Below are 21,869 nucleotides of genomic sequence, written 5' to 3'. Positions count from 1 at the left end.
GGAAGCCATTTGATTCCCAGCGTGTCTCGTCACCCCCAGCTGAGCTCCAGACGGGGGCGTCCATCTTAGAAGATGGGCAGGGGGGCTTTGCGTATGGCAGCTGAGCAGCACCGGGGTCTCTTTGCCATGTCAACACCTTGGTGGTCCTTAAGGGCTGCAAATGGAAAAGCCTCCACGGACCCTTGTGATTGTTCCACTGTCAATGTGGAGAGAATGTATTGAACATATTGTCATGATCTCATTTTGTCAGAGGCATTCTCATCATCAACTTCCAATCTTACATATCACCTTGTCATATTTTATAAAAGGGCCCATGTAATTTTTTTTTTTTTTTTTTGCTGCCTGGCAGGCCCGCCCGCCATACGCTTGGATTTGTCAACATGCTTTATCTATTTATTGATGTTTTTTTTCTTGTAAAAACATTTTCAAACGTTGTGGGGATGAAATGAAGGCGGGCAATGAAGGAAAAATGAACACCAGCATTCGAACATGTGAATGGGATGTTCTGCGTTGAGTGGCGGGGGGGCGTCGTCGTAATTGGATCCTAATTGGCGTGAAGTCTTAAGAGCCGTCGCGCCGCGCGCGGCCCCCTGATTGGCCAGCGTCAGGTGCACGTTGCCCTGCTAAACACGCCTACGCGTGCCCTGGCAGCTATAAGACGCTGGGAGCGGTTTCGGGGTTCCCCATCAAGTATCAGTGAAGCGAACTCTCCAGCAACCCCTCCCCCCCCCGCCCCCAAAGGCCCGCAGCCAGGCCCAACATGAGCACCCGTTAAGGCGGCTGCGCGCAGGGCAACTTTCGGTGGCGAGCATGGAGCTGTCGGACATGCAGTTCAACATGGCGCCCTGTCCGGGCTGCCCGGGCGACGACTTCTACGACGACCCGTGCTTCGACACGAGCGACATGCGCTTCTTCGAGGACCTGGACCCCCACCTGGATCCCCGCATGGTGCACGCGGCGGGCCTGCTGCAGGCCTGCAAGCCGGACGACTCGTCTTCGTCGTCGTCCGGGTCTTCGCACGCACGCGACCCGGACGACGACGACGAGCACGTACGCGCGCCCAGTGGCCACCACCAGGCGGGCCGCTGCCTGCTGTGGGCGTGCAAGGCGTGCAAGCGCAAGACCACCAACGCCGACCGGCGCAAGGCCGCCACGCTGCGCGAGCGCCGCCGCCTGGGCAAAGTCAACGACGCCTTCGAGACGCTCAAGCGCTGCACGTCGGCCAACCCCAACCAGCGGCTGCCCAAGGTCGAGATCCTGCGCAACGCCATCGGATACATCGAAGCGCTGCAGGCGCTGCTACGCGCGGGCGGGGCCGGCACCGCCGCCGGCTCCCCGCCTACGGGGGACGCCTGCTACCCGCTGCAAGTCGAGCGTTACGCTGCCGACTCGGACGCCTCCAGCCCCCGCTCCAACTGCTCCGACGGCATGGTAAGGAGGCGGCTAGCAGAAAAAAAGAAAAGAAAAGAAAAAGAAAATCCCCACACCCTCATGGCTGAAGTGGTCTTAATTTATTTGCTGAATTTTAAAAGTATCAGAAAAGGGCTTTCGTTCTGTATGAACAAAAAAAAATCCTCTGGCAAACCCTTCATTTTTTGTAACGAATGAATGAAAGTATAAATATTTTTCTTTTGGGAATGAGCTTTCTTGTCCTGGCCGCGCGCCCGACAGGAGAAGAAAATAAACTAAACAATAATAAGACATGTAGAAAATAAGAAGGGTTGTTTTCGAAAATGTTTTGATATGACATTTAATTTTGCCTCAATTTAAGGCCAAAAGTTCTTGATTGAACTTCAAGCGCTAAATCTTTGCATTTGACCAATTGATCCTAATCAATGCTGACTTGTTCGCATCACAAATAAAACACACATGCGCACAATTTCAAATTAAAATTCGTTATTGTCTTTAGGTCTATTTTAGTTAATGAAAACACTGAAATGTAAGTTTGATAATCACCACAATCAATATCGAATTTAATCCAATTGCCACTTTCTATATATTTGATAGATTTAAATATTTTCTTTTCTCTGGCAGCCTTGGAGTAAAATGAAAATGAATAAACTTAAGAACGAGAGCTGTAAATATGACGAATTCACTTCTTCTGCCCCCTCTTAAGTGGATGACATGAACAACGAGATAAAATGGCTTGAAATTTAAATTGAATGGATCTGAATGAGCGCATGCTGCCAGTTTGCCGTTTGCGCCAAACTAATTTGAGAGCAGATTTTTGTCGCCCAAACAGAGTCATAATACAATATCGATCGTCGTGACACTATCGCATAATTAAAGGGTTTATAATAAATAAGTTTGTAAATGATCATGGAAAACAAGCCTGCTGTCAAAAATGATCAAGAGAAAAAAAAACACCTTTTACAAAACACAACGTCAATTTACACATTTAAATTCGCTCTATTTTGTGTTACAATTTTTAATGTTTGCTTTTATTTTTATGATGATTTGTGCAGGCGGACTTCAGCTGCCCTTCGTCCAAGCGAGCCACTTTTGACGCCAACAACTTTTTCAGTGACGGCAGCAGCAACGGTAAGAGCCCGTGACGTCACTTCTCCCAAATGACGATCGACTATCGATTGGGGCGGCGGGTTGTCGTGAATAATCTGCATAATAATTCATTCTAAAGGCCCCAAATAACCGCCCTATTCTGAGACTCCATCAAGTGGCAAATTTCGATGAATTATTTTAGGTGTTGGTGACATTCATTTTTTTTTTTTTTTTTTTTCAACCAGAAAGGCTCAAACGTATTTTGGGGAAGAACGAAATGTGTGTATAGTATAGGCCCACCTCCAGCATTGTTCAGCACACTTTCAAAATGATTTTGCGGTCCGGTCCCCTCGCTGTAGCGCGGCCTTCTGCTAGCGCGTTGCATGAATTGCCAATGAGGAAGTGAGCGTTGTATGAATGACCAATTGTGCGCGCACGCGCGCAGGTGTCAAGCGCGAGCGTGCGTCGGTGGTCTCCAGCCTGGATTGTTTGTCCAGCATCGTGGAAAGGATCTCCACCGACGCCAACGTCGCCAGCGGCAGCAACGTGGACGCGCCCGGCGTCGCGCCCGCGGACGCGCCTCCCGGCGCGCCATCGGCCCCCCCTGGCGACAGCACCGACCACCAACGGGACGCCAACCTCATCTACCAAGTCCTATAGGAGGCCGCCGCGCCACATCATCGTCATCATCATCATCATCCAACAACAAAACGAGCAGTTTCCCCGCCACTCAAAGTTGACATTTCGATATTTGCGCCCGGTGCTTCCCACTATTCTTGCCGCTTACCATGGCAATAAAAACAACACAATTAGTCACTCAAAGAAAGGATTTTTTAGGTAGCCCGTTGTTTTTAGCCCACTATTTGAAATTAATGTAATGTTAAATGCTTATCGTGCAAAATGATCACGGTTCAGTATTTTTTCTCAAATGTTTTAACAATTGTCGAGCTAGTTCTCAATGATTCTTTACTTCGTGAATGCTTGGAACGACAAAAATATTTTACACGTCGTGGATTGTTACAATAACTATAACAACACTCGGATATATATAATAAAGCCGTTTTTGTCGGAAGTATTCATGGATGTTTGCGCTCCCTAAAGCTAATGTCATGCAAGTAACCGCTGCCGTGTTCCTTCTTCTTTTTGCTTTGCATTTGCGCAGTTTGTCGGCTTCCCGATGAAAAATGTGTTTATTGATGGGGATGATTGCTCATGCAGCCAACATGAAGGCAAGTGATTGTTGTTGCTTACATTCCTAGCGCCACCTCAAGCTTCCCTCACGTCCTCCACTTCGATTTCAACGACAGCAAAATGGCAAAAACTGACTGATGATTTGACTGCTTGCTGGCTCCAACTGCAGCAGAGGACCATTTTTTTTGTATCCATAAACTGATATTGTAAATAAGAGCGTTTGTTAAATGTATTTAATGCTTTTGTTTGTTTGTCGTGACACAAAATGTTCAACTTTATATTTATACAAACCGAGTGACACTCCAATATAAAATAAATCTTTTACTTTATTTATACTGAACTCTCATGTCTTATAGTTTTTCTTTAAAACATGGATTTTTTTATTTCTTTATTGTGGAATAAAATAGTCTTGTTCTATTAAACATTTGCACTGCACTATAAAATCGGTACTCGACTACATTGTATTGTAAACTAGAAAGAGATTCTGCATTTTTCACTTACTTGAATGTTAAAATGGCCTTGAACTATATGACTAACAATTCTTCGATTTGACGTTGAAATGACTTTTTACTCCATTTTCAAAAATAAATGAAATACGATCCCTCTTACTCCGTTGATTAGAGTCAGGATTGAAACCAAGATCATGACTGCGCAACAAAGTTTTTCTTAATGATATAATGAAAAGGAATAATGAGATGATGACGAAATATTCTGACCGCTCCATAAAGGTGACATCGGTTTTCATCTGTCAACGTCGACGTGAACTAGCAGCAGTCTTGTGGAGAAACATTGCCGCCGTGTGGTACTGTAGCACATTGTCACCTACACCGACTCCCCGTGGCGTGATGACGTCAAAAGTGGAGTCGAATTCATTCGAAAGTGTGCTGTCCTTCCCTCTGTTGGAAAGCAAACATCTTTTTATCCCTCCTTCACTCAACAAAGGCGAAGGAAAGCTGCCATAAAAATGCGTGTTGCGGAATAGTTATTCCGGTGACTAAAAAAAAAAAAAAAAAAAGGGGCCGTTTCCACACGGACCCATTTGACCGACGGACGCGCGCAAATTTCTGCGGAAGACGACTCCAGAGCGGCAGAGATGTAAAGCAAACAACAGATCAGAACTTTTCGGACTGGGCCAGGGCAGCTTCCAATGTGTGGTCTGGTGAGTTCTGCTTTCTTTTTATTGACTTTGACTAGCCATTATTAAGTACTTAGTGTCAGCTGTTTTGCTAGCTTCATAGATGTGCTTCTGAAATATTGGCCTCAGTCTTCCTGTTAGCGTCGTAGAATGACGAGAGGGGTAAAAAGGTCGTCTTGAAGAGTCAAACTTTATTTACAAAAATACTGAGAACCAAACAGTCGAGAGAGCATGGAGGTCCAAGATGTTTTTATTGCTATCGTTAGCAGCTAGCCACTAGTCGCTAGCGGCTTGCGATAACGTTGCGTCTTCAGCGCGACGACGTGGTGCGTCTTCTCAGCTCGAATAATTTCGCCAGCGGCGTCTACTTCCTTCGGCGGGCGGCGGCTCCCTTCTTGCTGCTGTGCAATGCACACATAAAGCCACGTTAGCATCTTTGTGATTAACTTTAAACCGCTGCTATTAATACTGTTGGATGCATCTTTTAAAAACAGGTTGACATGAACATGGAGCTTAATGTGCGGCATTATTGTCTCTTCTAGCATGTCATGAAAACGTTTTAGGAGCTGTTTTTGCCTTTTGTTTGCAATGATGTGGTGTAATGTTTCCTCCTGACCAGCGGCGGCGCTGTAGTTACGAGATACTGCCACGCAAAGGCGTTACTTACAACTTGCTGAGCTCCTCCACTCTCTTACGCAGGGTGGTGACCTGACGGCGTGCAAAAACCACATTTGGTGTTATTTGTTTCCTTTTTTTTGAGGGAGGGGGCGGGGCTGTTTTGGTGACACTCACTTCGTACTTCTGCTTCTTCAGCCTCTCCATGTGGTCGAACTTCTCCGACTCCAGCTGACACATCCAATCGTACAACTCGTTGATCTTGTCCCTGGAACACAAACGGTGCATCGAGCGTGACAGTAAGCTCACAATATGGACGCCATCATCGTCACGAACGCGGGATTTCTGACTTTAGCTTGTCCTCGTTGAGATGGTCGATGTTGAGTTGCTTGCGCCTGGCGGCCAAAATCTTCTTCTTCTTCTCTCGCTCCGTCTCTTTCTTGCCTCCGCGCTTCTGGTCCGCCTGGGGGAGACAAAAGTTGCACCCGGCCGGCCGGGTGAGCGCCGCTGGCCATATTTTGAAGACAAATTCTTGGGATGATGAAGCGTCACACGTACCCTCTGCAGGTGGCTGCCGTAGTTGGATCCCATGTTGGTCAGAGCAGACTTCTTTTTGGCTTCTTCGCCGGCCTTCTTCTTGGCGTCCGCTTCCTCCTTGATGCGACGCTCCTCCTGCACGCAGACAACCGAGAGCGGGCTTGGCATTTTGGGGAGCTTGAAGGGCGGGGGTACGGTATACGGACCTCACGCCTGGCCTGCCGTTCCTTGTCCTTTTCGGAACGGATCCTCTGTTGCTCAGACCTCTCGGCGCGACGCTTCTCCTGCGGGAATTTGGGTCACATGAACGTGACTTTCTCCAGCCCATCTTAATGTTTGACGCACTCACAATCCTGTCTTTGAGGGCGATGAGCTCCTCCTCCTCCTTCTTGCGGTGCTCAAAGTGGGCGTCGATCAGGCCCTGCAGCTCCACCAGATCTTTGTTCTGACGCTTCTTCTGGATGTCCTGAACGCACCCAAAGCACGGTCAGCGACACTGACTACTTTGACAGGCTCCGCCAGACCTGCGTCATTCTGGCTTTCGGCTAAATTGTGACTCGGCGAGTCTCACCTCTGCCGGCAACTTACGTCAAAGTCGACTTTCTCGCCATCGGGGATCTTGGGAGCGCTCATCCTAGAACGGAACGAGAGCGAGCGTTTGCGTCGGTCGGTGCGCTTTGGCTACGGACCGAAAGGACGGTTCGATCCGTCAGGTGACTTACTTGAACTTTGGCTTCTCCTCTGCAGGGACGCAAATCAAGATGGCGGCGCAGGTTGGGAGGGGCAGGGGACAAGTACATTTAATGCTGTTAGAAGCCAAACGGATTAAATAGTCTCTCAAGCACTCAAATGTTTAATTGGTGATTAGAAGAGCAAACATATTCAAAGTTGATGACAGTGAACCCTCGCAAGCAATAACTGACGCCAAGTAGCGTGACGTCAATGCTAATGCTATTACGTTAGCATTCAGCTAGCTGGTGCAATTCAACAAAAATGATGTTGAACTCTCAACTTCAAGAGATTGCAGCAAGCATCACTTGCGTCTCATGTGTGTAAACAATTCATTAAGATGCCACAAGATGGCGCCAAAACACCCGACGGATTTTTCATGGCTGCCACGTTGGCCCAGTTGTCTTGAGGACAACGGCAAGATTTCAGTCGAGCTTAATCGATTGACTATTGATCATCAAATGAACGGGCAACATTACGAGCCGTTTGATAAGAACCCGTTGCCCAGCGAGGGTTCACTGTGTTATTAATGATCCTTCTCTTCAGCTCTAACAAAAACGTGTGGTTTTTCTCGTCGGCTTGACCCCCAAACTCGTCGTGGTCTTCTCCGTTCACAAGTCAGGCAAGGTCACATGATCACAAGGGTCCTCTCTTTCCCAGCGGCCGGCCGGCTTCATGCCATGCAGCTGACAAGCGGGCGGTGGCGAGTCGTTCGCATCTCTTATTCTTTCACCCTTTTTTTGTCCTCCGCTAGCGGTTTTCTGCACGATTGTGCGAAGCTCCAAAGTTGAAATATGAAGAGTTTTATTGTGAAAAGAACGTACCTTCCTCTTCAAAGGCCTCTGCATGCAGCAAGCGTCCAGAACAAAAGCAGAATAGAAAATAAAAGTGTTAGCTTTGGCTCTTGAGGAGCAGTAAAAGTTCCACAAGCAAACTTGAGCTGAAAAGCTAATGCAAAATGATGGCATCCATGTTGTGCTGATGATTGACGTTCAATCATCTTCGTGGCGACTAGTGCTGTTAGCGTGATTAGCGCTACCGTTACAGCTAAGGTTGTTAGCATATTAGCTCGCCCAAGGCAAAACAAATCTGAGGTTCGATTGTTTTGTTCGCTTACATGATGAGCTAATCATCCACTTATTTCCTACAAGAAAGACAGCAGCTTTCATTTGGATGGCCACGATCATTCTCTGCCGTCACATCATCAACGAAATAAAAAAAAAAAAACAGCAGCTTGAGTTTTGGTTAGGATTTGTTGCCATCAGATCACTAAACAAAGCTTGAGTTCCAGTGATTGATGTTGTCATCAGATGACCGGAGAAACAAAAGCTTCTTTTGTAAACCAATTCATGTTATTGACAACAATATTTGAATTGTTGAATTGAAATGGTGTCATTTGTGAGATGTTGCGAAAGCATGTCTTTACCAGGATTCATGTTGATTACCATGATTCAAATAACAAAAACAACAAAACAATTCCAAAGAAATAAAAATGACCCATAAATATGAATGTCCAAGTGAAGTTAGCTCTTTGCCTTTGTCCAGAGGTGAAAGGAAGGTAAGTTAGCATTAGCATGACTGGAGCGCACATTGCAGTGTGCGAAAGGATGATAGAATAGCCCCGCCCCGTCCATGCCACATACCTTCGGCCTCATCCTCTGCTTCCGCTTCAGGTTCTACCTCGGGTTCAGGTTCTACCTCGGGTTCAGGTTCTACTTCAGGTTCTGCCTGGGATTCAGGTTCTACTTCAGGTTCTGTCTCGGGGGCCGGCTCTAATTCCTCTACTAACTCTTCCGCTACGGCCACACCACGTGCGGTTAATGGAGGCAAAGAGAAGGAAGGTTAGCTAGCGCTGGTTCTCAAACTTTTTGGGTCCGGGAAGAATTGTTTGTTTTTTTTCTTCCCAGGGCTCCTTTACATCCCTAACACCAGTTAAAAAATAATCACCTTTATAAGATCAATGATGTGTGTTTGAAATCGAATGATCTTACAAAAAAGCAAGTTGTATTTTTTCCAAGATTCGGACTTGACATCCAAGTGACTAGTGCAGACTGGAGGCAGCTCTGTCAGATTTGTGTGATGATGTCACACCCATCAGTACTTCAACGATGGAGGGCTCATGTTTTTGCCGTGATAATGTCAGGGCGCCGGTCGAGCCCAGTTTGAGAACCAGCGGCAAGTTAAGGGGAGGAACAGTAAGTGTGGAGGACCCCCGCAGGCTGTAAGAGGTGTTGCAAGACGGCGTCCGAGTGCCGCCCGTGCTCCGACGGGGTTAATTTATCGTGACGTAAAAGCAAGACGTCAGCGCAAGTTAGTGGGAGAGGCTTACCATCGTACTCTTCATGGCGGTCCGAGAAAGAGAAGGAGCAGAAGGACATTTACAAAAAAGATCTCACGGGTACACCGGCGGGATCCATGCCAGCCGTCATGCCGAGACGGCGCCAGTGACAACGCACACAGACACACGACTGAGGACCGTTGTGATGATGACGATGATGGTGATGGTGGGGGGAGGAAGAAAGGAGCCCATGAGAATGGATACTACTTACCCTCTGTCTGATCGCTGGGGGCACAAGAAGACACAAGATCAGAACACAAAAAGGGACGGTAAAAAACACCGCACGGGACCAAATGGGTCACGCCAAGCAGACAGAGGACAGAAAAGACAACTCAAAATGGGACTAAAAGGAGCAAACGGAAACAAAAAAAGAACAAATTTACAAATAGAAGATGAGCAAAAAGGAACTTACTACTCTTCGTTGTCGGACATGTTGAACGTGGACGTTTCACCCTGCGAATCAAAACGTTGACATGACATATTCAAACTCGCTCAATCGCATTTATTGTGGCGTGTAATTCACATACAAAGCCCAAGACGTCTTGGCTTTAGTTGCTGCGACGTAGCAACGAGCTGGCTTTATTTAAAGCTCGGCTTCAAAATAACTGAAAGCAGCCCCGCCCCCTCCACACACACACACACACACACACACATTTAACACCCCCCCCCCCCTGCCCGCCCCAACCAAAAGCAGTAAAAAATGTGCAAGGCTTCAGCAGGTATCAAATGGCAGAAGTTTCGAGTTTGCAAAAATTGTCAACGCTTTAAAATTAGACCCAGCGCACTAAACTCCGCCCACAGCAAGTGGCCCCACCCCAGCGACAACAACCGATGCTTTGGCCTATCATACAATAACATCATATCCTGATTAGTCGTAATCCAATATAACCCAACTTGTTGATTTGCGTCGTGTCTTGGTGAGCAAAATAGCCCGTTAGCGTAATATTCCGATCTGTAATATCATATGTGCTTAGCCTGCCTAGCAACAGTTTGCCCAATCAAACGGGAGACCAGCACAGAAAGATGTCAATACGATATGCACGCTCTCACGTCCTTGCCGTGATTTTCAACATTGTAATTCTGTTGCCTTATACGCTACGGTGCTCGTGATTAGCATTAGCGTGATAAGCATGCCCGGCAACACTTGATCCAACAGGACGAGCATCGCGGTCCCAATGGAATCATGGATGCTACGTGTGAGTGATGGAGTGAAGAGTTGATCCAATGAGCAGAGGAGCTTAGGCACACATTATTCCCATTATCACCTTCCGCCGTCTATTTTGAGTCACAGCTGTGCGCCGCCCGGCTCGGGTGTCCCGGAATGCCGCAAAGGGATTTGTTTCCTTCCTTGGAGGAGGTCCGCCGTCCTTCCACCTGGCGTCTCCTTATGCGGCCGTCCGCTGGCTTCCTTCAATCACGCACGTCCTGACCTGACCGGTCCTCGCTGACTTCACCTTTCAGAAGAAACCTCAGATCCCCGTCGACGGGAACGCCTTGACGCTAACTCGTCGCATCTGAAGAATTGTTGCCGTTCCGTTCTCGCCGCTAGTGTTGATCCCGCCGCCATGTGGCCGCGTGCCACGCCCATTTGCAGCTTCACTGCGATGTGGAACCCGGGAAGATGACACCGTCCGAACCGTCACAACCATCTGCTGTTGATCTCTCAAGAAGCAAACAAACGCTTTGACTGTGCCAACACGCATTAGAAGGCCTCGGCGCTGGAGGTTCTGCTAGAACATCTTCATTGACTGACACCTTGCAAACCATCCGAGGCATAACACAACATCAAAGACAACACAGGAAGTTGAAGACCAGTCAAAGGCAAGCGTTAAAGTTCTACCAGAACTCACCCTAACATGGGAGGTTCTTTGAGAACCTCCAAATCTGCAAGAAGTCAGCATCAATTTTTGAAATGGCCACTGATGAATGCCAAAGGCCACCGGAAATGATGTCATAATTCCTCATCAATGGTATTGGTCCAACCCGGATCATAATGATCAACAATGGATAGCAAAGCGATCCGCAGCCGTGTGGTCTGTTTACATTCTCGGTTGGACGGCATTCCTGGGAAATCGCAATGTCCCGTCACTGCTGAGCCATTTTGAACAGACCAGCGGGCGGCCATGTTGGCCACCAGCAGGCGGCCATGTTGGCCACCAGCAGGCGGCCATGTTGGCCACCAGCAGGCGGCCATGTTGGCCAATCGCTGCTCCAAAGGTGACAACACATAGCACAAGATCAAAATCAACAGTATGGAGGGAGCCACGACAGCTCCCGCAGAACCAACATGCTGCTAGAACCTCCCACTGAATGTGACCGACAGCTGTTCTGTTGACAACATGGGCCTGACCCGCTCTGGCTTACTTTAACGCATTTGGACCGGAGGCAGAACTTATTGAATAAGGCATCCTTGAAGACCAATACAAAAGATTTTTGGACCACTGAGGAGCTCTTTGGGCACGCTGGTTTGGAATTGTTGGACCAAAGGAACCTGGATTGGGCTTTGGACTTTCTTACCTGAGCTAAGCAGAAGAAAAGAAGGAAGAAGTGTGAAGCGTGGAGGTCCCCGCTGGCGCAGAGCGGCTGTCAGGTTCTGCAAACTTGCCACGCTGATTTTGTTCTTCTGTTATAGTGACACTCGATCCATCGCGCCTTCTCATTGGTCCGAAGGGCGGGCCCCGTTGGCGGTGGGCCCGACTCGGCGGCGCGACCACTCCTTCCTTCTCCCGGTCCTCAATAAGGAGATGCCAGCGCTCGGGCGGGGAGGAGGAGACGCCGGCCGCCAGCTCAAGTTTGGCCAAGCCCCAGATCACCGGTACCCGTGTCGTCGGGCTATTCCGGGAACACGGCATGAGGCAAGCACATTTCACAATGAGCAAGAAGACGGAGAAGTTCATGCTCCAACAGCTGCTCCCTCAATGTCCCGGTCTTTTGGTCTTCTCCTCTCAGTGTCGTCTTCCTAATGTTCTTCCTCACAACCTTCTGCAATCTTTCAATGTTCTTGAAGATTCTCCCCTGAACTTTCTCCTCACAGCATCGTTGGACCTTCTCGATCTTCTCATCACAATGAACTAAATCTATCTCTTAATTGATGGATGCCGGAACGTTTCCTGGTGTGTGATGTGGCTTTGCGAGTCCCGTCCTGACAGAGCTGACATCTTCCACTAGGGGGTGCTGCAGTAACATTTCACATCCACTCAGTGAAGCCCTCACCAACGCCCAGCAACGTCACAGTCTCCCTCCCAATCTCGCAGAAAAGTCAAGACCAGATGAAATGTGACCGAACAGCGCACGTAACGGAACCTCGTGTAACTTAACACACAACCTCATACCTACTGTAAGATGAAATCGCATCTTTGCTCCTATCAAATTGCCAGGTGAGATAACATTATGCAACACAGGGGTCTTCAGTCCTCGGGGTTTCAGCAAGGTGTGTAGAAGCTGGACCAGGATGGAAGAGTAACACAAGTGTGACTTAACATGTCCCGACGTAACCCGTGCTGCACATTCTGTAGATGCGTCATGGGTTCGACAATTAACGTCACATCGCTCAAATGATTCTGGACTATCACAAAGTGGAGCTGTGGGCCTTCTGCTGGGAAGGGAGGGGGGGTCAAACTTAAGGTTTAGATTTGCGCTCGGCCGCTGCTGTCACTCCGTTTATTTTGGGACTGTCATGGCGAGCGGTCCTTGCGTTCGGAGGCAAAGGGGGTGGGGGTCGAGTGGGGCGCAAACGCCAAACAGCCGCTTTGACAGTCCGGGCTGCGACAAGCAGGCAGCACCCGGACCGACGGCTGCCACCCAGCACCGCTGCACCAGGTAAATGCGACTTTTCTTCTCTGGCTGGGCCGTGCTGGGACCACCTCCTCCTTGCTGCTCTTTGAGGGGGGGGGGGGGGGGTGAAAACTTCCTGGCTGCACTTGTCTTGCTTGAACGGGAACGAACCGACCTGCTGCACACAAGCCACCACTCGCAAGCCAGTAAGAAAATAGTGGGTTGCTGTGTTTTTGGGTCCATTTAGGTGATTGTGGACCATGACAACTTTTTATGACACGGCTATTATTACTCTTTCCACTTTAGACGCCAACCTTCCAGTGCCTTAAAAGGAGGGGGGGTCGGGTGGAGGCTTTTAAGGGTGGGGGTGGGGGGGGACACTGGCCTACATTTCACCAAGTAGTGGCAGCTGATTCTTTACAGTGTTCAACTCTTTGATTATTTTCAATTATTCTCAGTTCCTCATTTTGATTGGCTGGAGCAAAATATTTGACAAAAAGAAATAGAATTTTATTTTATTCCCATAAAATCCCAATTTTCTCATCTTGAGAAAGTACAGCTTTAAAATGTATCACTTTTTATCACCCAAAAGTTGAAAACATGGCAAATATACAACTTTATTCTTGAAAAATGCCTTTCAAAAAAGCGAAATTGTTGTAGTAGAAAAACAACTTTAAGGGACTTACAAAAGGGCGGTACAACAACAACAACAAAAGGCCTCAATGACTGCAAGGTGACATCAGCAGCAAACAGGAAGTGATGGCGCACGGCGGCAACAAAGACGTACACAACATGTCACAAGTGCAGCTGATGGTTAATAACTGAAGTGAAGTCTTGGCTTAGGCTTGGTTCCGTGTGAATCTCGGTCCAAGCTGAAGACCGCATCAGGAATCGCACAAATCTGGAAGAAAACCAAAATCAAATGACAAATTTGTTGTGGTTTGTTCTTCAGGAGCTCGAGGCGCTCATGGCGGTCGCTTACAGCGCAGCCATCCCGCCTGGATTCTTTCCCGTCCAGTACCCGCCCCCCTTGCTCCCCAAGCCCGGGAAAGACAATGCCCGTCTCCAGAAGCTTCTGAAGCGCAGCGCCAAAAAGAAGACCTGCCCGCAGGCGTCGCAGGCGCCCGGCCCTTTCCGCTCCAGCCTCTCCCCGGTCAACGAAGCCAGCCCGGACCTTGAGCGCAGCGAACGCTCCACGCCGCCCAAAACTCCAGAGGCGCCCTACGCCTTCTACGCCAGCCATCAGTCAAATCGTTTCGCTGCCCGGCCACTTTACCAGCATGTGGCGTCGCCCTACCCGCAACGGACGGCCTTCTCTCGAGCCGCCAGGTTCTCGCCTCAGCCGCAACACGGCGCCGGCGCTGCACCGCTCACTCCGGCGGTGCCCGTCCAGCCCGTTCCCTCCGCTGTCCCTCCTCCAGAGTTGAAACCCCCAGATTCGAGTCTTTTCCCCAAAACTCCCAGACTCGCCGTAGCCCCGCCAACCAAGCCCAAACCAGCCAGCCCCAATCCGACCTGGTACCCGGCGGAAGGAGCTCAGGCTTTGATCCGCCCGCTGACGGTGCTAACTCAGTTCGTCAAGCCCAAAAGTCCCCGTCCGACATTCAAAGCCACGGAACCTTCCAAATCTCCCAAGTCTATGTTTGAGGTCCCCCAAATCCGCCTGTACACGGCCAGCACGTCCTACTACGAGACATCCAGGACGCCGCCCGTGTACGACACGGTCGCCCTCACCGCCATCGGGAGCACCGTCACGACTGAAAGCAACCAAGAAGCCAGCCTCGCGTGGCAACGGTCCGTAAGCCCCGATCTTCTGGTCAACGCCGAACCACAAGCCAAAATACCAGACGTGGCCGTGAGGAGAGAAACGGCCAAAGTCGAGATAAACGCGGCGATGGCTCCGAGCATCGAGATCAGGAGAGCCACGCCCACACCTGAAACCAGAGCCAAAACACCCACCCGGGAAATGCATTCACCGAGGTGCCTCACGGAGCGTCCGAGAACCCCGGCAAAGCGTGCCGCCACCCCCGTCTTTGAGGTTTCCAGACCCAACCCTCTCTTGTTTGCAGTGTCACCGATGATGATGGAGTCAGAGAGGTCCAAAACCCCCCGAATGAGAGCCAAGACTCCCGAGATCTACGCATCTGCCACGGATCCGCACGGAGAGGCCCAGGCCAGCTTTCCGCAGACCATGACAAAGTCCAAATCAGAATCCGATCTGACCAGGAGAACTCCCACAGCTGAGTTAACATCTGCAGTGACAACCTTTGGGTATCAGAGGCCCGTAACTCCAACCTACGAGGGCTCCCGCCTGCTGAGCTCATCTCCGGCTTTTAAAAGACCAAGAACGCCCACGTATGGAACGTCGCCGCACAGTGGAGCCTTCCAGAGATCAAAGACCCCGACTCTAGTCGGGCCCAAACCAAAGTCTGGCTATCGTGGACTGATGCCCGGAGAGTACGCCGCTTACGGAGGAATCAAAACGCACACACCGGCCTTTGGGATTACAGGAGCTCAGGATGCAAGCCACGAGGAGGCCGCAGCCACCCGACGTAAAACACCAAACCGAGAGCTGATAGAAGTCAAAGAACCCCCTAAGGTAGAGGTCTCTGCCCCCCCAACAACTCCCATGATTGTTGTTTCCCAGACACCCAAAACCTCAGCAGTGACACCAAAACCAGAGGCAAGGATGATTCCTCCACCGCTCCCAGAGAGCCAAGAGCAGATCCAGAAAACAGCAAACATCACACCGCCAACCTCAGACAACAGAACTCCTGTCCACCCGAAGATGGACATGGCAAAACCTCAGATAGCCAAACAAGCTCCTCCCACTCCTGAGAAAGACCCTCTGAAGGCAGTCAGGAAGCTTCTTGGCAAAGACAAAGTCCTGCCCTCCAAACATCAAGCTCAGGCAAAGGTTGAAGAGTCGGTGAAGGTCTCTGAGGTCGAGAAGGTCAAAGCAACATCCTCCCAAAGTCAAGATAAGGACAACAAGGTTGGAACGCTCGCAGGAGATGACAAGAAAGCTGACGAGTCGCCTCCAACCACCCAGAAGCCAAAGGCATTGAAATCCAAACTGAGCGGCTGGTCTAGACTTAAGAAGCACATGGTGGTGGAGCAGGAGGAGCCGTCGTTTCCGCAGAACCAGGGAGTGGGCCAGGACCAGAGCCAGGGGGTCCACACCGCTGGGGCCGCACCACCTAATCCCACCAAGATGTGGGATGCCGTGCTCTTCCAGATGTTCTCCAGCAAGGAGAACATCATGCACCAGATCGAGCTGAAAAAGAAGGAAGAGCAGCAGCAGACGACGGAGGAGAAGAAAGACGACGAAAAGAGCCAGGCCAAGGAAATCCCATCCTTTGCTCACCGGCTGCCCATCTTGCTCTTCCGCCCCAAGTTTGACGCCAAGAAGCTGAAGGAGGCAGCGTCCAGACCCCTCACCAAGTTCTCCACCGTCTTTGAGATGGGTCTGATCGCACGCAAGGCCAAAGACGACGAACCAAAAGACTTTAACAGAACCGCCAGAGGCTTCAGCTCTTAGAAGGGAGGGCCACAGCGTATGGAAAGTGCTGCTGCTGCTGCATCAGAAGCGCCAGGCCTCAAGTAGTGGCCGAGTCCTGCCTGGCTGGCTCTGCTTGTTTGGACTCAACGTTTGTCTTGCCATTAAAAAGCTTTGATGTTTGAACAAGGCTCCCGTTTGTTCCAAATGTTCCTTTGGTGAGATGTTCACCACGGTGCTACTCGTCTCCACAAGTTTGATGCTTTCATTTTAAAGAGAGAACGGTAACGTTGACTTGCTTTGTTGTGTTCTGCATTCGGCTGAATCGATTCGAGAAGGAGAGCGTTTGTGGCAAAGGTACGTTAAGAAACTCGAAGGTCGCTTGAAAAGATGAACCGTTAAAAAGTCCGATGAACTGGGATGAATGTTCTTGCCCTGCATGTTGTTGTTTTTTTTTTTGGTGTGTGCGCTTGTCTTACATTTTTTAAAAATCCAAATCTGGATTTACAACTTCACTTCCTAAGGGACACCAAAATAAAGCAATCAGGCAAAATTTTGTCCGTTTTCCTTATTCCTTCATAAGTGCCACATCTGGGATTTGGACTAGGTTTAGGGATTTCAAAAGGGTGTGACTTCTCTCACCAGACTTTCCGTTGGTGGCGTGGTCCCGGTCCACGGAGATCTTCTCGTACTTGCCGTGGCCCGTCACCACAAAGGTGTACTTCTTACTCGCTGCTGCCGAGCCCTGACGAGAACACGCGGAAGCAGCACAATAAGAACGCGCATGTTCGCGTGTTAGCATTAGCAGGTGTTACCTTGATATTTGCGGTGGACCTCCCTGATGAATCTCCAATCACCTCCCACATGTTCTTCTTCTGCATTACATCTCCACTCTTGACATCCTGACAAGACGCAGTTGTCAGTTAGCGCTTAGCTTAGCATAAGCGCATTAGCGCAACTTTTGTTTACTTTGTTCCGACGTGTCACTCACCGCCGCTCGGCTCTGCAGAGTTCGCCCGCCGTCCGCTTGGCCCTTTACCCACCGGCTGACCAAGTGGGTCACGGCCACCTTGAAGCCGTCAGTGTCCTGATTGGTCGATACAATTGTTGCCATATTGTGAGTTGAAAAGGCCGGTGTGCGTGCTTAGGGAGGCCTCGGGCCTCGCTTACCTGACAGGAAGTTGTCTTGGGGGTGCCGCTGCTCTGCCCCTCAAACAAGTTCTTCTTGGAGGTGACGGCCTCCAGAGAGTTGGGAAGGTCCACTAGCGGGGCCTTGGAGCCTCGCGCTTCCTGAGAGTTCTGGACAGAAAGCGGCGGACTCATCAACGACTGGGATTGGCCAAAGTTTCTTTAAGCCTTGGATGCACTCTTCCTGAAAGGGGGATCCTTCCATCTGTGGTCCCTTCTCAAGGTTTCTCATTTTTCCCCTGGTCGGGTTTTTTGGAGTTTTTCCTTGCCCTTTTGGGAGCTTAAGATCAGGGGATGCTTTGAGAATAATGGTCAATTGTTTGTCTTTGTGAAGCCCTTTGACACTGCTTGTGATTTAGGGCTATACAAATCAACTTGACTTGACTTCCATAAGTGGGTCAAAAACGTGCCATATTAGAATCAATGTAAACACATGAATGCCATTTTTGTCATTTTGGTAGAGAGTCATTCACTTCTAGGATATTATTATATCTAGGACCATTCATTTTTGACCCATCTAAGAGTTCAAACTAGAGTCAGGGTTTCAAAGTAGGGTTGAAAGCTAGGGTTAGCGTTTTCAACTTTTTGACCCACTTCTGCATCGAAGGGAGCTCAACTTTGACCTGATGGTCCAGCCATTTGTCTGCTTGCGTTTGCGTACCTCCACAGCGTGCGCATACTGCTCCTTCTTGTCGTCGATGTTGTTGACGAGAACGGGCGCCGGCGTCTTTTTGAAACTGTTACTGACCAACCCGAGACAACGACGAGAAGGAATGAGGCCCTTGTTGTCATGGCGATAAAACAAAGAAGCAACCCAAAATGTCTTCCATTTACCTTTTCTTGAGCGAGCGGCTGAGGGACTCGGTCCGCTCTGTGATCTGGAAGTCACAAGACGAGACACGCTTACATCGTAATTTGTGGACAAATACATTGATATGGCAGGCCACTGTTTACTTTGTGCGTAGACGTCTTGACGGGACTGAAGACCTGGTCGGCGTCGCCACCGCTCAACAATTTCATCCTCTGGGCGGCATCCGTCCGCCTCCTCGCCATCTCCTCCTTCATGCGGCCCCGCTCCTCCTGTCAATGGCATCCAAAGCCAATTGTCAGCCAAAGCAGCAAGGTAGCCGTCCGTCCGTCCGTCCCGACTCAATGTCTAAGACGCGTCTCGCTCACCTCCTCCTTGGCGAGGCGTTGCCGTTGCTCGTCTTGCCGTCGTCGTTCCTCCTGGCTTCGCAGACGGCTCCTCTGCTCTTTCCTCCTGGCCAGCTCCTCCAGCTCCTGCTCGGCCCGGGCGTGTCGTCGCTTCAGCTCCTCCAGCTCCTGGCTCTCCTTCTCCTGGAGGCCCAGCCGGATCTTCTCCAGGCGACGCTCCGCCTCCAAGACGGCGTCCGCCTGGCCGTTCCTGACGCATCGTACGGCAATGAACTCACGTGCTAACGCTAAGGCTGTCGCATGCTAGCGTGTACCTGCTCTTTGATTGGTTGCTGGATAGTGATGTCACTTCCTGTTGGGCGCCCACCGCTTCGGAATCTTCGAGAAGGAAAGCTTTGGATGTGGATGACACCTGGATGCAAAATGTGAGCCGCACAATCACAATTTGGACATGAATTGACAACGCCGGTGGGACAAAATGGCCGCTCACCTGACTGGCGTCCGTCTCCAGCCTCGACTCACCGTCGTCATCTTCCGCTTCGCACCGGACGCCAGTGGATGAAGAAGAAGAAGACGTGCTGGAGGCGGCGGCGCTGTCTTTCGGCTCCGACCTGTAAGCGGCGCCGTCGCGCTCCTCCTCGTCCCGTCCGACTTGCCGCTGATGGCTTCTCTGCCGTCTGCGCTGCGTCCAATCGCTGAAGCCTTCGTCCTCCTCCACCGACGGTGAGCCGCCAGGCTTTGGCGCGCCGTCGAATCTGGAGGAAGAAGAAGTGACGTCGTGAGCGGAATGGTCGCTGACAAGTCAATCGCTTCGAGAGATCGATGATGACAAAGCCCGGACCGGTCGCCCGTCAGCGTTGCGGGTCACCGACGAGCGACGACTCGGCAGACGCGACGTCATCCGCATTCTTTGGGACTTGTGTCACGTCAGCTGCCGCGTATGCTTGCGTGCGTGCGAGGATGACTTACACGTGGAGGTTGTCGTCAGCGGCGTACTCCGCGTCACCGTTCCTGTGACACGACTGCTCTCGGGCACGTCTCCTGCGTTCGCGTTCCGCTTCCTCGGCGTCCTCCACGCTCCTCTGCGCTGTCAACCTGGCGCGCAGCAGCATCATCATTGTCTTGATAGAACTTTCGATGCCTTTCTGTGACTCTTCCAATCTCGCCAACACAAAAGAAAGGCGCCCGAAATGCAGAGAGGAAAAAAAAAAAAGGTCGTTTTGTCTACGACGTGTCAGCGCTCGTTTGTGTCTCGGCGGACGTGAAAAGACGTCACCGGTGAGAAGACGTGTTGTCATCGGATGCAATGTCGATGACGACGACAATGAAAATAATAATTACAGGCCAATGATGTCATAACAAGTTCAGACTTGTCAGCGAGCATTTGTCATGTTTTGAGTGCGACATGCAAACATTCCAATCAAAGACGGACGGCCACCTCAACAACAACAAAACGCCACTGAACTTTTAAAAGCAAGCACACACCTTGGGTGGGGGAGGGGTCACAACTCAATACCTTGTCAATCAATCTGATAACAAAAATAACATTCCTCAGCCGCTTATCTGTGTGTGTGCATGTGGCTCAGAGGGGGGTCATAGGTCGCAGTCTGTTTACAGCCGTTCTGCTTCCTGAGCGATGACATCATCCCTGTGCTGAGATAAACGCTGGCATTTCTTTCGACAGCGTTTCACAATAAAAGCAGCAACATTGCTTTGGCATGACATCAAGCTTCCGAGTTGGGAATGACCTCATCACAAGGAGCCATGGCAGCGTTTGACCATCAATGGCTGAGTGCTCCCTGGCCCCGCCTCCTGCATTTATGACCCAGGCGCGACTCACAGGTTGACGCCGTGCTCAGTGATGACATCACTGACTCGCCGTTTGCTGTCTTGATGACGCGGCGCTTGGTGATGACATCACGCAAAGCTGCCAGCTCAACTTCATGTTCATGGTTTTTCTTTTCTTTTTTATTTGCTGTTTTATTTTTATTTTTTCTGAATTGATTGTTTTATTTATTTATTTTTTCTTCTCATTTTGATGACTCGGCAGTCAGTGATGACATCACACAGCTTCCATATACTATTATGGAATTTTGATTAAAAAAACTATATCCATCATATTTCGAGGCACTGAGTCTCAAAACCGCGGCGGCGCTTCCCGTCCAGTTCTGGATGTCAACATGTTGTTTGTTATCCGCATCCCAAATCCCCGAAACCCTAAAACCTTTGTGACCCACAAAAATCCGCCAGTAATCCCAGCAACGCCGCAAATATTAATCAACATCCAGAAAACGTTGACGCGTCCCACGCAACAGAATCGGCTTTGGAGAATTGTTTTTTTGCTGCAATATATTGCGTGTGCAAAGATCAACATCATGCTGTCAATGAGTTCAAAAGAGCTTTGGAGGCCACAAGTCATCATCACCATGACGAAGATGACGGACAGTGGCCACAGGCTCCTGTTGGAACTGACCTGATGAGGTTCTGCAGATTTTGTTTGCTGGAGTTTCTCCTCAGCAACGCCTTGGACATCTTCAGGCTTCTTCTTGGTGCTCTGCTGGAGTTCTTCAACGTGGTCCTGAGCCGCCGCCGTTCCTTTCTCTTAGGACCTTCACGCTGTTGGCTCTTTTGTTGCCACTCGCTCGCTCGCTCGCTCACTCTGTTCCCTCCCCTGCGTGGCGTGTCGGGAATGTCGGGGGTGGGCCGGGGTGTGGTGAGGGGGGGGCGAGGGCAGGCAGGGTTTAGTCATCACCCCCAACGCAATCCCCTGTCTGTTGTCCTACATGTGGTTTCCATTGAGAAGAGCTCAGCATCCATCCTTCTGGGTGAAAGATGATCCCTCAAAGTCCTGGTGCCCAAACGACACCCCGACATCTGCAAGTGAAAACAGACCAGGAGAGAGAAACCTTGTTGTGGTTGTTTTTTTTCTCCTCATTTGCTTTAGTGTCGCTATTTCATGTTTGTTCACACCTCAACAGTCTTTCACCCAAAATGCATTTGTGGAAATAAATATCAAATGAAAGTTAGTTAACAAATTGAGGAAGATGTAAATAAATAAATAAGTAAATAAAATTGCTTTATTTAAGCAAAATATTGGGATTTTGCCACAAAAATGAATGATATACATTTTACCGGGCACGTTTAATTTAAGAATGAAAGCAACTTCTCGGTGGTCGAGCAAGTCGCCTGTCGCTCGCTCGCTCGCTCGC

The 21,869-nt window shown here is 49.9% G+C and overlaps 4 protein-coding genes across 16 annotated transcripts; 2 read left to right on the top strand and 2 right to left on the bottom strand.

The window, feature by feature from the left end:
- The first annotated feature begins 698 nt into the window (after positions 1–698).
- Positions 699–4,030, top strand: myod1 (myogenic differentiation 1). The gene is made up of 3 exons (XM_037253122.1): positions 699–1,431; positions 2,466–2,541; positions 2,945–4,030. Exons 1-3 carry the CDS (start codon positions 811–813, stop codon positions 3,157–3,159), a joined length of 912 nt encoding a protein of 303 aa, XP_037109017.1. The 5' UTR covers positions 699–810; the 3' UTR covers positions 3,160–4,030.
- A 792-nt stretch (positions 4,031–4,822) lies between these two features.
- Positions 4,823–16,873, top strand: prr33 (proline rich 33). 2 transcript variants are annotated; one of them, XM_037253115.1, is made up of 2 exons: positions 4,823–4,849; positions 13,771–16,873. In XM_037253115.1, the coding sequence occupies exons 1-2, from the start codon at positions 4,838–4,840 to the stop codon at positions 16,357–16,359; spliced, it is 2,601 nt and encodes an 866-aa protein (XP_037109010.1). In that variant the 5' UTR covers positions 4,823–4,837; the 3' UTR covers positions 16,360–16,873. The 2 variants fall into 2 exon arrangements, with proteins under 2 accessions (XP_037109010.1, XP_037109011.1); XM_037253116.1 differs by lacking the exon at positions 4,823–4,849 and adding an exon at positions 12,714–12,863.
- Positions 4,997–11,702, bottom strand: LOC119123818 (troponin T, fast skeletal muscle isoforms-like). Of its 9 annotated transcripts, XM_037253125.1 has the most exons (16): positions 11,562–11,700; positions 9,457–9,497; positions 9,256–9,269; positions 9,036–9,044; positions 8,453–8,502; positions 8,350–8,404; positions 7,531–7,548; positions 6,700–6,718; positions 6,566–6,611; positions 6,327–6,443; positions 6,184–6,261; positions 5,999–6,112; positions 5,791–5,903; positions 5,618–5,708; positions 5,493–5,533; positions 4,997–5,226 (listed from the first exon to the last, which is right to left on the bottom strand). In XM_037253125.1, the coding sequence occupies exons 2-16, from the start codon at positions 9,474–9,476 to the stop codon at positions 5,190–5,192; spliced, it is 822 nt and encodes a 273-aa protein (XP_037109020.1). In that variant the 5' UTR covers positions 9,477–9,497; positions 11,562–11,700; the 3' UTR covers positions 4,997–5,189. The 9 variants fall into 9 exon arrangements, with proteins under 9 accessions (XP_037109020.1, XP_037109018.1, XP_037109021.1 ...); XM_037253123.1 differs by having other exon boundaries at positions 8,350–8,502; positions 11,562–11,702; XM_037253126.1 differs by lacking the exon at positions 9,036–9,044.
- Positions 13,411–21,839, bottom strand: lsp1a (lymphocyte specific protein 1 a). 4 transcript variants are annotated; one of them, XM_037253118.1, is made up of 13 exons: positions 21,134–21,839; positions 19,630–19,755; positions 19,151–19,415; positions 18,975–19,072; positions 18,682–18,910; positions 18,460–18,585; positions 18,340–18,383; positions 18,167–18,248; positions 17,488–17,616; positions 17,309–17,404; positions 17,133–17,219; positions 16,969–17,062; positions 13,411–13,719 (listed from the first exon to the last, which is right to left on the bottom strand). In XM_037253118.1, exons 1-13 carry the CDS (start codon positions 21,190–21,192, stop codon positions 13,703–13,705), a joined length of 1,452 nt encoding a protein of 483 aa, XP_037109013.1. In that variant the 5' UTR covers positions 21,193–21,839; the 3' UTR covers positions 13,411–13,702. The 4 variants fall into 4 exon arrangements, with proteins under 4 accessions (XP_037109013.1, XP_037109014.1, XP_037109016.1 ...); XM_037253119.1 differs by having other exon boundaries at positions 16,960–17,062; positions 17,309–17,386; positions 21,134–21,838; XM_037253121.1 differs by having other exon boundaries at positions 16,960–17,062; positions 17,342–17,386; positions 21,134–21,838.
- Between the last annotated feature and the right edge of the window lie 30 nt (positions 21,840–21,869).

This window comes from Syngnathus acus, chromosome 6, assembly GCF_901709675.1.
Source record: "Syngnathus acus chromosome 6, fSynAcu1.2, whole genome shotgun sequence".
Taxonomy (NCBI): domain Eukaryota; kingdom Metazoa; phylum Chordata; class Actinopteri; order Syngnathiformes; family Syngnathidae; genus Syngnathus; species Syngnathus acus.
This window is presented reverse-complemented; position numbering and strand designations above follow the sequence as displayed.